Genomic DNA, 15,068 nt, shown 5'->3' with positions numbered 1-15,068 from the left:
GTTTTGAGGCAGGATCTTCCACTGTACTCTAAGCTGGTCTCAAACTCAGGATCTTCGTGCCCTGAGTCCCTTGCTGATTTACAAGCACACATCTGGCCTGCAATTTTCAAAGCATAGTTTTGTAAAACTTATAATTAAGTATGGAATTTTTCATCCAAGTGAAGTTCAAAAAATGTTTAATTGGACTAAATAGGTTTTTCAGGCTTAGGTTATGTCTGCCTTATTCTTATTTTTTTTTTCATTTGATATTTTGGGGAACATATGATCTCATGGCCTTTAAAAAGTGATGTTATTTCAAGTGCTAAATTAATGTATTTAAGAAAAAAAGATACATATTTTATTGTTGGCCCTTAATTATGGAAGCATTTATATACTTACCCTGAGCTCAGTGAGACAGTTTTTCCCCACTTCCTATCTCAGTGTTGTGTTAGTGTGGGAAATAAACCTACTGCTATGTAGATTTTTCTATCAAAATGACACAACTGAATGAAGAAAGTCAATTTTCCTAGTTTCAGAGTATTAAATCTTTTGTTTCTGTTCTATTTTATTTATCTTTAAAATAATATCTGACCAAACTGAAGCCATGTTTCCTTTAGACAGTACCATAGGAGGTCCAGGTCTGCTTTTTCCAGTTTCCCGATCCGCTGAATGGCTGAACAGGCTCCTCTTAATAATGTTTCTGAAAGAAGGACATTACAGTGAATAAGAAAGTCTAGCAAGTTTAGACAAGTTTTACCATTGTCTTTCTGAAGTTAACATTTCTTGTACATTTCAAATTCTAGCACTTAGATTTATTTTTCCCTGCATATTTCCACGCTTCCTTCTGAACGCCACCACCATCCACAGACCTCTTTCTCTAGTTCCTATTATGTCCATAGTTTAGAATTGCTAATGTCACTGACTAAAATTTCTCCTGAGAGAGGTGACAAAAAAAGACTTACCAGACACACTAAACCGCTTAGAAGAAAAAGTGGAGAAGAGCCTTGACCTCATTGGCACAGGAGACAACTTCCTGAACAGAACACGAACAGCACAGGCTCTAAGAGCAACAATCAATAAATGGGACCTCATGAAACTTACCACTAAGAGGTAATCAGGCATTTGTGTTCACCTTAGTGAATGAAACGCTAACTTTGCTTTTCATCTTTTATAGACAAACAGCAGAAAGGTGAATTTGCAATAGATGGCTATGATGTCAGATTGAATAACACCCTTAGAAAGGATGGAAAGAAAGATTGCTGTTTTGAAATCTGTGCTCCTGATAAACGTATCTATCAGGTTGGAATTTTTATGTTGCCTTGAAATTAACTTGATAATATGTTCTGATTTCATTTATGGAGACATTAACATTTTATTAAAACATCTTTTCCTGACATGTTAATAATAAAAATGCTGTTTTGTACATTGAACATTCATATAAAGAGGAAACACATTAAATTTTTTCTGATCAGTTCAAGTGATATATCCTTGCAAAAAATGAAGTGAATTTGTAATTTATCAGTTACATCACATGTAACATGTTATATCTACTTTAATAGAAATGTGTGATTTCCTAAAAGAATCATATAGCAGAAAGAATAAAATCATCCAAGGAAAACTATTAGAGTATTAATACATATTGTATTGCTTAGGGGTGTGGGCGAAAATGAAGATAAAGACGCATTATCAGCTCTACAATTCAAGAGCCATCAGCTAGGCATCAATATGGAATGTATGTTTAATAAGTTTTAAATATCTGAGATTGCAGTTGAAAGCCAGTTAATTAAGTTGTCAGGTAGTGTGTTGGAATCTGACAAGAACATTTTTAAGAAAACTATACCCAGCAGTCTAAAGAAATTCATGGGTGTCTTCTAATTGTCAAGGGCAAATTTTGTTCATCAGTTCTGCCTTTGACATTGATGAAGAGAAGCAGCATTTTTCCCTGTGCAGCTGCCAGCTGCTGATCAGAGTTTCAAATCCATCATCCTCTGCTTCAATTACATAAATTTGTCAAAATTAACTGTACATTATAAGAAGCATCCTTGCAAGAAGAGTACCCCTAGACATGAAAAGAATCACTAATGTTCTAAGAAATGATAAGAATGCAGCATACCTTTTGTGTTGCCATGACAATTTCAGTTCTTATTGTTTGAATTTTTTCATTAGTTTACAGCAGCCTCTCCCAAAGATGCTGAGGAATGGGTCCAGCAGCTGAAATTTATATTACAAGGTAAGAGCATCAGTTGAATATGTTTTCATGATCCTTAAATATTAATTTAGTAACAGGTTGACTTGGGTTTTCACATATTCAGCCTTCCTGACTTCTGTGAGAATAAGCAAGAGAACACTGACTGGCATAATATGGCCTATTCCCTTGGCTTTGTGAAAGCATCCTCCCTTGAATATAGTTGGTAACTTTAAGATTCATGCACTTATAAAACCATTTAAAAATGCTTTAAATTAAGAGTAGAGTGATAGCATGTAGCTATTTGTAGAGATGTGTTCCTCTCAGAGATATAGTCCTAAGTTGTTTTTGTCTTCCTTTAAAATTTGCTTCACAAATGTGCTTTGAAGACATGGGATCTGATGTTATTCCCGAGGATGATGACGAAAGAGGAGAATTATATGATGATGTCGATCATCCTGTTCCAGTCAGCAGCCCACCGAGGAACCAACCAATAGATGATGAAATTTATGAAGAACTTCCAGGTATCTATTTTGTGGTGATGCACTGGAAGACATTGTGGCTCTTCAGAGTCCGTGTATGCGTGTGTGTGTGTGTGTGTGTGTTTGTGTAATTTGCCATCAAATTGACAATTTGAGTAGGAAATGGTGAGCTATTAAGACAAAGAAACTTCAGAGCTATTTTATGAAAAGGTTTCTGCTTGAGGCATTTCAAGTACAGGGTGCACACTTATGAAAAGTGAAAGGGACCTTAAAATGAAGCAGATACAATCCCCATCTCTTGGGACTTTTGGCTCATTAGCATTGTTTATGCTACATAATTTTTTAATTAAAAGCATTGACTTGCCTTACAGTTTTTTTCCACCAACGCACACATCATTTTTTTTTTTTAACATCTTGGAACTTCCATTTACCAGAAGTTCCGTGCACACCCCATATGTCACCAGCCTTCTGCTCTGTGGTCCTCCCTGCTGAGGTGCATCGCATTGTCTTAGAAGAATAGTGCTCAACTGTAAACAAAGGTCTCTGAGGCTTGAGGAATGTTTTATAAATGGTATTTTATCATAAGTAGGAAATCAAAAGGTTTTCTTACTTTAAAAGTTCAGGCCTGATGGAGCGTTGTTATACTTCAGTAGCTGTTTTACAGCAGAATTAATTACCTATTGGCTCCTTGACTGTATGCTTTCTAAAAACAGAAAAATAATCATCTGAAATTTAGAATCCTGGTCTGTAACAGCACTGAGAAATATGTGACTAGCCCTCTGGGTTGAGATTGCCCTTTCTCTGCCTATTAAAAGAAATCAGTGGAGAGGAAAAGAACATTACAAACAATGTAGATGCAGAGGATATTTTTCTCTGAGCAAGCAAAGTAATAACTATCATATAAATCCTTAAAATTGATGTTTAAAATACTTAACAAGTTCCAAATTAATGCTAAAATGTCATTTTCATTACAACCAGTAAAACATAAGAACCAGAGCATAGCCTTAGAATAAAGAAATTAATCCTGACTGTATTATTTATTAGTTCATGCTATTATAATAATTTCTTCACTATAAAATCTGGATGATATTGCCGGGAGAATCAAGTGAGATAACCCAGCACGTGCTTTCCTTGTCCCAAGTCCAGAATAAACATGAACATCATTATTTTTTTTAATTTACCTATTTTTGTTTTTTGTGCATTGGTATTTTGCCTGCATGTATGTCTGTGTGAGGGTGTCAGATACCCTGGACTATAGTTACAGACTGTGGTGAGCTGCCATGTGGTTGCTGAGAATTGAATCCGGGTCCTCTGGAAGAGTCACCAGTGCTCTTAACTGCTGAGCCATTTCTCCAGGCCCTAACATCATTATTTTTTTTTTATTGCCATACTTGGTGAATTATTGTAAGTGCTTATGTGACCAAGTAACAGTAATAACCACAGCTATTGTAAAAAGTACATGTGTGTCTATAACACATCTTAACTCCCTGCAGGAGGACGCTTCCCACAAAAGTACGATTTGGTGGCAACAGGACTTGTGTGCTTCTGTGGTTTAGCAGAGTGGTTGTTTGTGGCCCCACTTCCTGGTTTATCCTGAGAAAATGGCATCCGCCACAACATTATTTAACCTCAGGTGGAGAGTATCTTTGGCTGCTTGGTTTTGGTCACCATATCAATACAGTTACTTCAGGCTTTCAAAAGGGCTTGTGAGAGAACTGAGACTGTCTGCTGATGTAAAACTGAAGCATGGAGCCTTTAAACATGCCGTACACATTTCAGCCCTTTAAGACTTTAGAGTGGTTGTATTGTGTTGCAGTTGCGAGTTAACTGTTAAGTTCTGTGTTTCTTCATCTTTGCTGTTCTCTTCCCACCACCCAAAGAAACTGTTACTGAGAACAAAGGTCAAATATTCAGTGGTTTATGTAGCAAAGTTTCAAGGAAGATCTCCTGTCAGTAGCCTGAAATTTTAGAAATATGAAACATCTTATGTTCTCTCACTACAGATGTTCTCCCTCATCACCCTTCCTCCCCCACGTGCATATATTTTTTTGGCCAAAAGCCATGTAATGTTGAAAATAACTGCTTATTCCTTAAGGAATATTACTCCTTGCAGTGGTGCTAGGAGAAATTTAAGCTGCTGTGAGGTTTCTTTGCCTCTGCCTGGGATTCCCGGGTGCTCTGCAAAGTGATTGAGCTTGATAGAGCCTGCAACTGTGCCCCTGGGAAAGGAGCTGCCTGAGCAGCTGCGGAATGTCTCCTGCTTGTTTCTTCCCCTGTGTAGCCAAGAGCCATTTCAACATCTGCACAACTCAGCAGGTTTGTCAGGCTGAAGGCCTCAGCCACAGAGGGGAGTATTTATTGGAGGCCCTAAAGTTATCTGAGTTAGAGGTTTTGCCCATTTAAATATATGAAACTGGAAAGGTAACTTTAATTTTAGAAAGCATCTCTTTTTTTAGGGCTGATAATCAAGCTTGTTGCTCTTCACTGCTTCATTGAAATATAAATGTGTTTTGAGGTCTGTGTGATGAGAAGAGTGAAAAAGAATGGCACATATTTTCAGACTGTTGGTCTGTGTCCAGTTCTGTACAGGGAATGTTTGTCTCGGAAGCCCAATTGGTTATGCTTCCAGAATTAAATAATAATACTATTTCAACACAATGTTCTATTACTTATTGTTGAAAACTAACCCAAAGTTGAAAGATGAACCACAGATGTATCTGAACAGTATAAGCATTAGCATGCTGCTCTAAATGCAAAACCCTTTTCTGAAAAAGGTGAGTGCTTGCTCTAGTAAGTGTATTTTTAATGTGAAATAAACCTTCATTGTTTTAAGTCTCAACAGTAAGAAGAAAACATTGCTTAAAAAATATGCTGTAAAATATTTTTGAAAAATGTTTATAATTCTATGGGAGTGTAGATAGTTTCACAGGAATTATTTTTCAGTTGAATATTCCAACTTTATTGCAGTGCTTTCTCCTTAATTTCTTGTTCATTAATTTTTAACTAACTTCATAAAAGAACAAAATAAATTTCTAGATTTCTTTCTGTGTAGGGGTTTGTACATATGTATGGAAGAGTTGAGTGAATGTTATTATGGACAGTCTGAAAGATTTTGGCTTTTTTTTTTTAAGTACCCCAGTGTTTTGCCATTATTTTTTTTTCTGTTTTATTACTACATATGGGTTTAGGCCAGTTAGATTTACATACATTGTGATGTCACTATAACATACTTTTGTTGGTATAGCTAATACAGTGGCTAAAGTATGTTGAATTGATTGATGACATAGTAATGAGCTCACAATTTCAAAACGTATGGTCAGTTTTTTACTAGAACTTCAGAAAAGCACTTCTGTCTCACTGTGAATCTTGATGGCAAAACAGTACTTAGGAAATAGTCTTAGAAACCAACCTTGCTTGCTCCTCCTCAGCTTAGCAAGTCACCTGACCTTTTCCATTTAGTGGCAAGAAATGTATATTAACAACAACACAATTTTTGTAGGCATAGATTGAATAGAATCAGCTGGCTGACAAGAATGGTAATGCCCATTAGCCTATTAACTGCCACTTTCTGGGGAATTGCACTTGAAATGTCTTCTGGCAAGTGGGCTAGAAGACAGAGGGCAGTGTAAAGCAGGAAGACAAATTTTTATTCCATTAACCTGTTTTTTTTTTTCCCCCACTGTGTGTGAATTCATATTTTTACTTTAATGACAGACTGGACTATTTGGAGCCAGCAGAGGGTGTTTTTATCCTTTGGTCACTCAATTACACTTTAAATTTATTCAGTCCAACTATCTGCATCTAAAATGGAATGTAAAGCAAAATGTAGCTATAAATTGTTCAATGAAGCTATTATGTATACATAAAAAAGAACAGTGTTTGAGTACTTAAATTTAAAGTAGTTTCCAGCAAGTGAGCACAAATGCAAATTTAATCAATAAATAGTCGCAACCTCCCCCAATCCATTTAACTTTATTTTCCTTTCATCATTCAGATCACCAATTTAAACACCACAGCTGTAGGATCCAGCAGTCTCTAGCACCAACATTGTTACAAGTGACTGTAGGTCCTGACTTCAGTTTTGCTCATTCTTTCTTTGGAATGCAATGGAAAGACTCCAGTTAACTTTCACAGAACCACAGTGTGCTTAACCTCTCACTGTTAAATCCAAGAAGCTGCTGGCATTCTTGTTTCTAAACAAAGTTACTGGACTTAGCAAATTGGAGATACTGTCTCCTAATATATGGGATGATAAATATATTCTCGCAATAGATAATTAGAGTTAAATTTTAAAATGGTTTCAGCCTCATACTTTCCCGAGAGGATTATTTGAAGTTATGAAAAACGCAAGGAAAAATTCATAAATCATGATCACTGTATATACATAGTGCTTATTTATGTAACTACTCACACATGCATATTTATTTATACACAAACACACAATACATTTTTTTTTTATTGTGTTGGGGGTTGAACCCAGAACTTTGTGCAAGGGCTCTACCACTGAGCTATACCCTGTTTGTTTGCATTTTTACTTTTGGTGAATGCAGATATATTTTTAATATTTTTACATTGTTTATTTTATAATAATATATGAAGTTTTGGAATACAATTTTGCTTGCCATGATGTTTTTTTCTATATTGCTGTTGGCATTGAAAACAAATTTCGTTACAAAAATATACATTAACCTAAATACATATGATAATATATATACCCAAATACTTATGAACATGCAAAACACAGATTTTTGTTTGTGGAGACAACTCATCTTTGTAAGTTAAAAATGTATCACCTGACTACAATCAGTTTCTAGTTTTTAGTGGTGCTTAGTGTGTGTGTGTGTGTGTGTGTGTGTGTGTGTGTCCTCATACAGAAATTTGCTAAACATCTACAGTACACAAAACAGGCTCCATAACCAAGTAATTATGTGATACAAAATGTCAGTAGAACTGAGGTTGTGAAGCCTTGGCCAGTAATAGGCAGTGTTTGCTTTATCTCCATTAGCCTTTGTATCTTGAGCTATGAAGACTTGTAACCTGATTTCCACATAAGAGTTTATTTAGATTATTTAATTAATTTATTTATTTACATAGATCTTTGTTTTGTTTTGTTTTGTTTTGTTTTGTTTTCAAGACAAGGTTTCTCTATGTAGCCTTGACTGCCCTGGACTCACTTTGTACACCTGGCTGACCTTGAACTCACAGAGATCCACTTGCCTCTGCCTCACTGTGTGCTAGGATTACAGGCGTGCACCCCTGCACCTGGCTGATCTTTATAAATATATAAAATAAGGGTTTCATAGGATGTTCCTAAATCTTCAGTTTTATCTTATGTGTAGCTAATATACTCATGTAGCATGAGTTAGATGTTTTTGTTCTTCCAACATAGAAATCCTGTTAAAACCAGCTTTGTGTATTCTATCTGACACATCTTTTCAAACCATCCTCCTCATCACTCTTCCTCTTCATCCACTGTCTCCTCTTATCTTTTGTGCCCTGCCTCATATATCCAGAATTCTTCCATTCTGTCTGTGAATAACAGATTGCTACAGTCTAGAAAGGGGGCTTTGGGAGGAAAGACACGTCACGTTGAATTCCAGTTTTGCCCCTAACTGTGTGAACACCCAGGAAAGATGGAAAACTCAAGGACAGTGCTAAACACAGAAGCAAGAAAAATGTGTCGTTAATTTTATTTCCTGGTTTTTTAAAATAAGCTTTAATTTTCAATTTACAAAAGAGGTGAAAAGCTAAATTAGTAAACAATTGAGACGTTAGCTGGAGTAAGTTGGTGCTGTGGATTACTGAAAGCAATACAGGGGAACTAGGAAGTGAATGTGAAGAAGTATTAAGCCAAAAATAAGGCAACAAATAAGTAAGAAGCAAAGAGGTAATATGGTAAAGATAAGATTATAAAAATAATTACAAAGGCAACTTGATTAATCTATTAAAGAGAAGATCACATTAGAACTTTTTTTAATCAAGCAAAAACATTAGAGAATATGTACTGGAAACAAAGATACATAGAGATTCCAAAATAAGGAAATACTTTAGACAGCTCTTCCCAACGAAAGCTACTGTGATGATTTTAATATCAGGCAAGGTAGAATTTAAGACAAAAAGGGAGAAGACCATACTAGAATAATGATAAAGCTTTATCTGACCACACACACTTTAAATCAGTAATACAAAACTTAAAAAACAAGCAGATTCCACAGTTTAACATATCTTTAGCCACAGAGGGATTTTTTAATAATTTATTTTATTTTATTTTATTTTATTTTATGTGCATTGGTGTTAGGGTGTCAGACTGGACTGCTTATGGACAGTTGTGAGCTGCCATGTAGGTGCTGGGAGTTGAACCCAGGTCCAGTGGAAGAACAGACAGTGCTCTTAACCATTGAGCCATCTCTCCATCCCCCGCAGAGGGATGCTAACACAACACTTTTAGAAACTGGCTGTCTAAAGAGGCAGGAATTTAGTAAAGATAGAGAAGATCTGAACCACGAAATGCATGGACTCTAGTATATTTTAAAAGATGTGAGTGAGCGGAGCAAATAATAATAATCTGTATCTTTGAATGCACAGAGAACCGTCACGGACACTGATTACCAATAAACTCACATTTTAAGTCGCAACAAATTCCAATGCATCTAGACTACATTCTTTACAGGATGCTGGGACTGTGGCTCAGGGGTTGAGCACTTGCCTAATAAGGCCCTGGGTTCTATCTCCAAACTACAAGTAATAATAAAGATGATAATGAACAATGAAGTTTTATTATCCAACATATATATTAAGGTAGTTAAGAACAGCCTGGTTTTCCTGTATTTAGAGATTGGAAAATGAATTTCTGAATAGTTCATGAGTTAAGAGAAGAGAAAAATATTAATGGAAATATGTGGTTCTAAAGAGAGAAGGAAAATGGTCCAGATCAAAACTTTGGGCATCTGCTTTAAACTACATCTGATAGTGTGGTGATGAACGAACACACAGAAGAGTGACTCACCTATGAGCTGGAGATAAGAGAGCAGCCCAGACTACAGACCAAAGTCAAGTGTACCTTCAACGACTGAAAGAGACAAAGGAAGGGATAGAAACTTTGACAAGAAAGAAGGATACTACAAAAAGGGTTCCTTTTTTTTTTTCTAAAGAACCTAATAGGATCCCAAGAAATTATTGATTATTTAGTTTACTTAGGCACGGAATTGTAAAATCTCAGAGACACATATTTATATTCACATTACTGATGAAGCCAGTAGCATGTATATTAAAATTTCTGAATTAGAAAGTAAGCAAATATCCGCCTCACCAGTCAAACAAAAATGCCGACGTTTATAAAGCAAAAGGAAAAGTTGTGCTAATGGGGCTGACCTGTTAAGTTTTTCCGTGAATTTCAGATGAAGAGTCTGTGCCAGAAGATCAGGCAGTCACATTGCAGGGTTTGTGTGTGTCCATAACCCAGCTCCTTACGGTTTATCACCAAGAAGCCTCGGCAGCTAAAGGCATAACTTCTAACTACACTCATAACAAGCCTTTAAACTGGAGTCTTCATATGTCAGATAAGATTTTCTTCCCATGGAGAATATAAACAGATCGTGGGCAGCATTTGCTTTTGGTTCCCCATGTTTTCAGAAGATAGAATAGGATAAAGTTTCTAGTTGCTTCACAAAAAAACCACTTCTTTAGGTCTCAGAAACACACACGTACATACACATGCACACAGCTACACAAATGTGTGCATCTGTGGAGACATTCTGCAGCAGGAGAGTGTCAGGCTTCACTATTTTTGCAGATAGGTCAGCTGGGAATATCAGCTTCCTAAGAGTATCTCAGCTGCTTACTTTAAAGCTGTGATTAATAAGAACGGACAAGTTCAACTAAGTGTCAGTGATAAATACAAGCACTCTTCATTTCTGGCCTCAGCGAGAACTGTAGTCAAATAGTGCAAAGCTTTCATCAAAATGGGAAAAACTCCAAGGTAACTTAATTAAGCTTAAGTGAGGCTTACCTTGATTTTGTCAAAGAAAACATTCATTTGTAGATGTGTTCCTTGTTACTGGAACTTCATCGCCGTCCTCACAGAGAGACGGCCTCACAACTCCTCACATCCATTGCCCCTGTTCCTCCTTACAGAAACTTGAGTTGGATCAGAAAGTTTTCCCACAGGACAGGGAGACTCAGTGGGTGAGGTGAGGGGCATTTTCGAGCTCTTTGTGGGGGCTGGATCTCAGATCTCCTGCTTCCTCCTCTGGCCCTCTTTCCATGTCCCTGATCCCCATTCATGGGCTAGCTCCTGTGTTTCCTGTCTGTGCACATGCTTGTGAGAGCTCACTTTGGCCCTTGTCTTTATGCCTTTTTACATGCTCACCCTTAGTTCCTGAAATTTGGCTTTCTGTCCTTACCCATAATGAAAATGGCTTCTTCAAAGTCATTGGTCTTCTCCTGTCATCAGTCTTGGGCCTCACATCCAGACCCAGAAATCTCATGTTCCTGGTCACTGTTTTGTCTTGAAATTATCTCTTTGTTGGAATTTCCTGTTTTATGTTTTGTTACATATACTATTTATGAAAAGTATATTAATTACTTTTTAAAATGCTGTAATAAAATGCCTGTCAGGAACAACTAAAAGGGCTGGAGAGATGACTCAATGGTTAAGAGCACTGTTTGCTCTTCCAAAGGACCCAGGTTCAGTTCCCAGCACCCACATGGCAGCTTACAACTGTATGTAATGCCCATTCCAAGGGATTTGACACCTTCATGCTAGTGCACATAAAATAAAGATAAATAAATAATTTTTTTAAAAAGGACCAACTAAAAGGAGGAAGGATTCCTACTGTAATAGCGGTACAGTCCGTCATGGTGGCAAGGCATGCTGGCAGGGATGGCTCGGGTCATGGCAGCAGGAGCTTGTCATATGGCTCATTCATATAGCTGCAGACAGGAGGTAGAGAGTGCAGGCTAACACCAGAAGCAGACAGCACCTTCAGGCCCCATGTCTGAAATGGGACCACAGTGCCCCATCCAGCACCACCGGCCAGAGAGCCATCTTTCATACAAGGTAGCCTACAGGGATATCTCAGACAAGTGTAAGCATGAGCATTTCAGCACTCCCGTGAGTACTGATGCTCAGGGACTGGTTAGTTCAGATCACTTGCTTTCTAGTTGAACTTTTGTGTCTTTAAATAGCGGCACTTCCTGTGTCCTGCCTTCATGCATCCTGTTGTTATAAGCCTCAGGCATTCTGCATATATTTATTGAAAGCCCACTGAGTGACAGATTCTCATGCAAGTGCAAGGTATTTAGGCTTAGAAATGACGGACTTACCTTCTGTGAAGATAATTATAGAGCTGGACATGTGCTACTTACAGTCCTGTGCTCCAGAAGTTAAGACAGGAAGATAGTGAGCTCAAGGCCAACCTGGGCTACGAAAGGATTCCTTTGTCAAAACTCATTACAGACTGTAGTAAGAATGCCAGGAAGGAAGATGAGAGAAGGAATAGCTGATTCCATAGCCAAGGAAAAGATGGCATTTAAATGGAAAAACTCTTAAGATAAAACTGGGAAGCAGAAAAAGCCAAAGTTCTTCCTGGCAGCAAGTACTAAGCTCTGAGTCTGAGGTACTGTGCATTTGGGAAGCAGATAGTAGCTCAGGGAGCCAGGCAGGGAGACTTGGGGTAAGAACCAGCCCAAGCAGGACCTTTGTAGGACCGAATCACAGCTCCTATGTCTAAGTGACGTTTGAAAGACAGTTGCTGAGTTTCCAAAGTGAGACTCAGCTGTATGATGGTGTGAAGTCGCTCAGTCCATCAGATACTCGTGATGCAGCTGATGAAGTGAAATCTGGGGATTTGAAAAGCTCTTCTTCCTTTACACTCTCTCTGGGCAACTCTACTTCTCACCCCTGATCCCTCACCCCTAACCCCTCACCCGTGCTGCTAGTTCTGTTAACAGTGCCGGTGGCCACTCAAGTAAAGAGTGTAAAATACCTAAAATGCATTCTTGAACCCTTCATTGATCATCATGTCCCTCCCATCAGATTAACTGCCAGTTCTACAAATTCTTCCTTTGAAGCATCATCCACCCTGGCTCTCCATACATTCAGGCTTTCATGATTTCTCTTCTGGTTTGTCATGAGGGCTCCTGAGTGCTCTCCCATCAACCTGATAATCCAGTCTTTATAATGATAATAGATTGGCTCTAAAATATATCATGATCACGTTAATACTTTGGTCAGTATAACCTTTTTTGGGTTCCCAATGCCAAGTATTTACCAAGTTGAAACTCATCTGAGCCCTTTCCGTAGTCCAACTTAAATCTGTCATTCCAGCCTTATTTATGCTGTCTAGACCCTTAGACTTCAGACAGACTGAACTCTGCACCATTCTTCATGCTGCTCTATGCTGCATCTTGGTGCCTTGAGCTAAATCATTGTGCTGAGTTAATGAACTAATTCATGGATGAAATGCCAGTGAAATGGCAAAAAGATACAACTTTGGTTGATTTGCCTTTTTCTTTTTCCATCCACACAGCCCATGATCTCATTTCTAATGTGCATTATATTAGATATGGAGAAGATGCTAAGGTTGTAGATTCTCAAACACACCATAACTTGACTATAGACACAGAAAATGAAATCAAAATACTAAAGCGGTGAAAAGGCATCTAATGTACAACGCCCTTGCCATATTTTCTCTTTCCTCACTTGTCTCAAGTCTTCACAGTCTCCACATCAGAAACAATGGAAACTGCCCTTTGGGCTCTGTATATTTACATGACATTCTATTTTAACAATATAAAAAAAGCATTTCTCTAACCAGCTTGGGTAGAGCTTTGTGGTTATTCCATTATGACTATGAGATGATGTTACAATTCTGTGTATTTCCTGGGCACAGTGCAATGTTTTTGTAAGTGTAGGGTGGCACAGTGCCACACACTGACAATGTCATGTTATCACACCTACTGGTGCTCTGGATGTATCTAGAACATCTGATCTCAGCGTAAAGATAATGCATGTAAACGTCGAAGCTCCTCCAGAAATCACCTAAAGAGGAGAACACTTAGAAGCAAAAGGGAATTCAGATTTTTTTTTTACGTGATATATTTCTGCTCCTTTATACTGTGAAGCGAAGCTGTCTATCAGCTGTAGGTTAGAGCGCATACCCCTCACCTTTGTCCGCAGAGGTCCAGAGTCTCACATTCTGACCAGTCTGTTGGGGTGCGGTGCTTCTCTGGTTTCAACAAGCTCACTTAATTTCACTCAGGCATCCCATCCCCCATCTATGCGGCGTGATGGTTGCTTTTTCTCTTCTGTGTTCTCTTCTGTACCCGGTACTCCCCACTTTGTCTAGGCTCACAGCAAACCGCATCCACACAGAAAGCCTCTGCTGCCTGTCCCAGCATGGACCGTCCTCTGCTTCGCCAACATCCTTGGCACTGTCACTTTGGAATGAGTCATGTGCCATTGGGTGACTTTTTTAATCACAATCTGCTGTTTTAAAAGCCTTGTTATTTTGCTTTTCGTATAGGTATTTAACAAACAGAAAAGCAGGTGTTACGAGTGCCTCAAGACAAGAAACAAAGCTGGTGATATTTGGTCTGTTCCTTAGCTAGTACCTTCTTCCTCAGAAGTCAAGAAACTGCCTTCAGCAGCATAGAGCCTTTAGTTAGTGGACTTGTTAGTTAACTAAAGAGAAACCACAAAGGCATCTCTAAGATAATTCTTGCCCTAAAAGCATCAATTATCAGAGAAACCTGAACGAGTGATTGCCACATTGTATACTGACAATACTGAAGCAGGCCTGATTTGCCCAAAAGCTCATTGAAGTTTAATGTTGCCATCTTGGGGAGCATGGTCTGAGTAACAGAATACATTGAGTGATGAAAAGCTCTCATTTCACCAGTCCCTCATACCATTAAAGATGGATCATCTACTCTTAGCAACAGGACCTCCTTGGGTGGCCAGTCCCTTCCATGTGCTAGTCGGCCCAAATGAGGCCTTCCCCAGGAAATGGCATTCTGCTCTGTGCCCACTCACTCAGTAAAGGCAGTCGGAAGGGAAGATGGGAAGTGCACAGGACTGGGACTGAGTTGAAGGCTACCATCGGGGAATGTGTTGTGAGCAGTATGGAAATGATGAGTTTCCTGTGTGAAAACCAGCTGAGATATGAGGGTTGCACAAGCAGCATGATCAGGGACTGGAGAGACGCTGAGGCGGCACTCCCGGGGGGCTTGGAGGACTAAGAAGAACAGCCTTGGCCTGCCTGAGTCCCCATTTCCCAGTCTCCTTCCCATTCTTCCCTTCCATTAGCTAACTTCCTCCCATGGCCCACAAGTTCTGCCTCTGATTCCACAGTGCACATTCCATTCTCTCATCCACCAGATAACCTCATGCCTTCCTCTATCATTCTTTCCTCTCCCCAGTC

The 15,068-nt window shown here is 38.6% G+C and overlaps 1 protein-coding gene across 2 annotated transcripts in view; it reads left to right on the top strand.

Moving 5' to 3' along the window:
• Skap2 (src kinase associated phosphoprotein 2) overlaps window positions 1-15,068 on the top strand; it is a 155,048-nt gene that overhangs the window by 104,075 nt on the left and 35,905 nt on the right. For both annotated transcript variants that reach the window (XM_055611896.1, XM_055611898.1), the window contains exons 7-9: window positions 1,154-1,278; window positions 2,146-2,209; window positions 2,554-2,688. In XM_055611896.1, coding sequence (XP_055467871.1) covers window positions 1,154-1,278; window positions 2,146-2,209; window positions 2,554-2,688 — 324 coding nt within the window. The remainder of the gene's footprint in view (window positions 1-1,153; window positions 1,279-2,145; window positions 2,210-2,553; window positions 2,689-15,068) is intronic.

This window comes from Psammomys obesus, unplaced genomic scaffold (genome assembly GCF_907164565.1).
Source record: "Psammomys obesus unplaced genomic scaffold, mPsaObe1.curated_primary_1811, whole genome shotgun sequence".
Classification (NCBI taxonomy): domain Eukaryota; kingdom Metazoa; phylum Chordata; class Mammalia; order Rodentia; family Muridae; genus Psammomys; species Psammomys obesus.
This window is presented reverse-complemented; position numbering and strand designations above follow the sequence as displayed.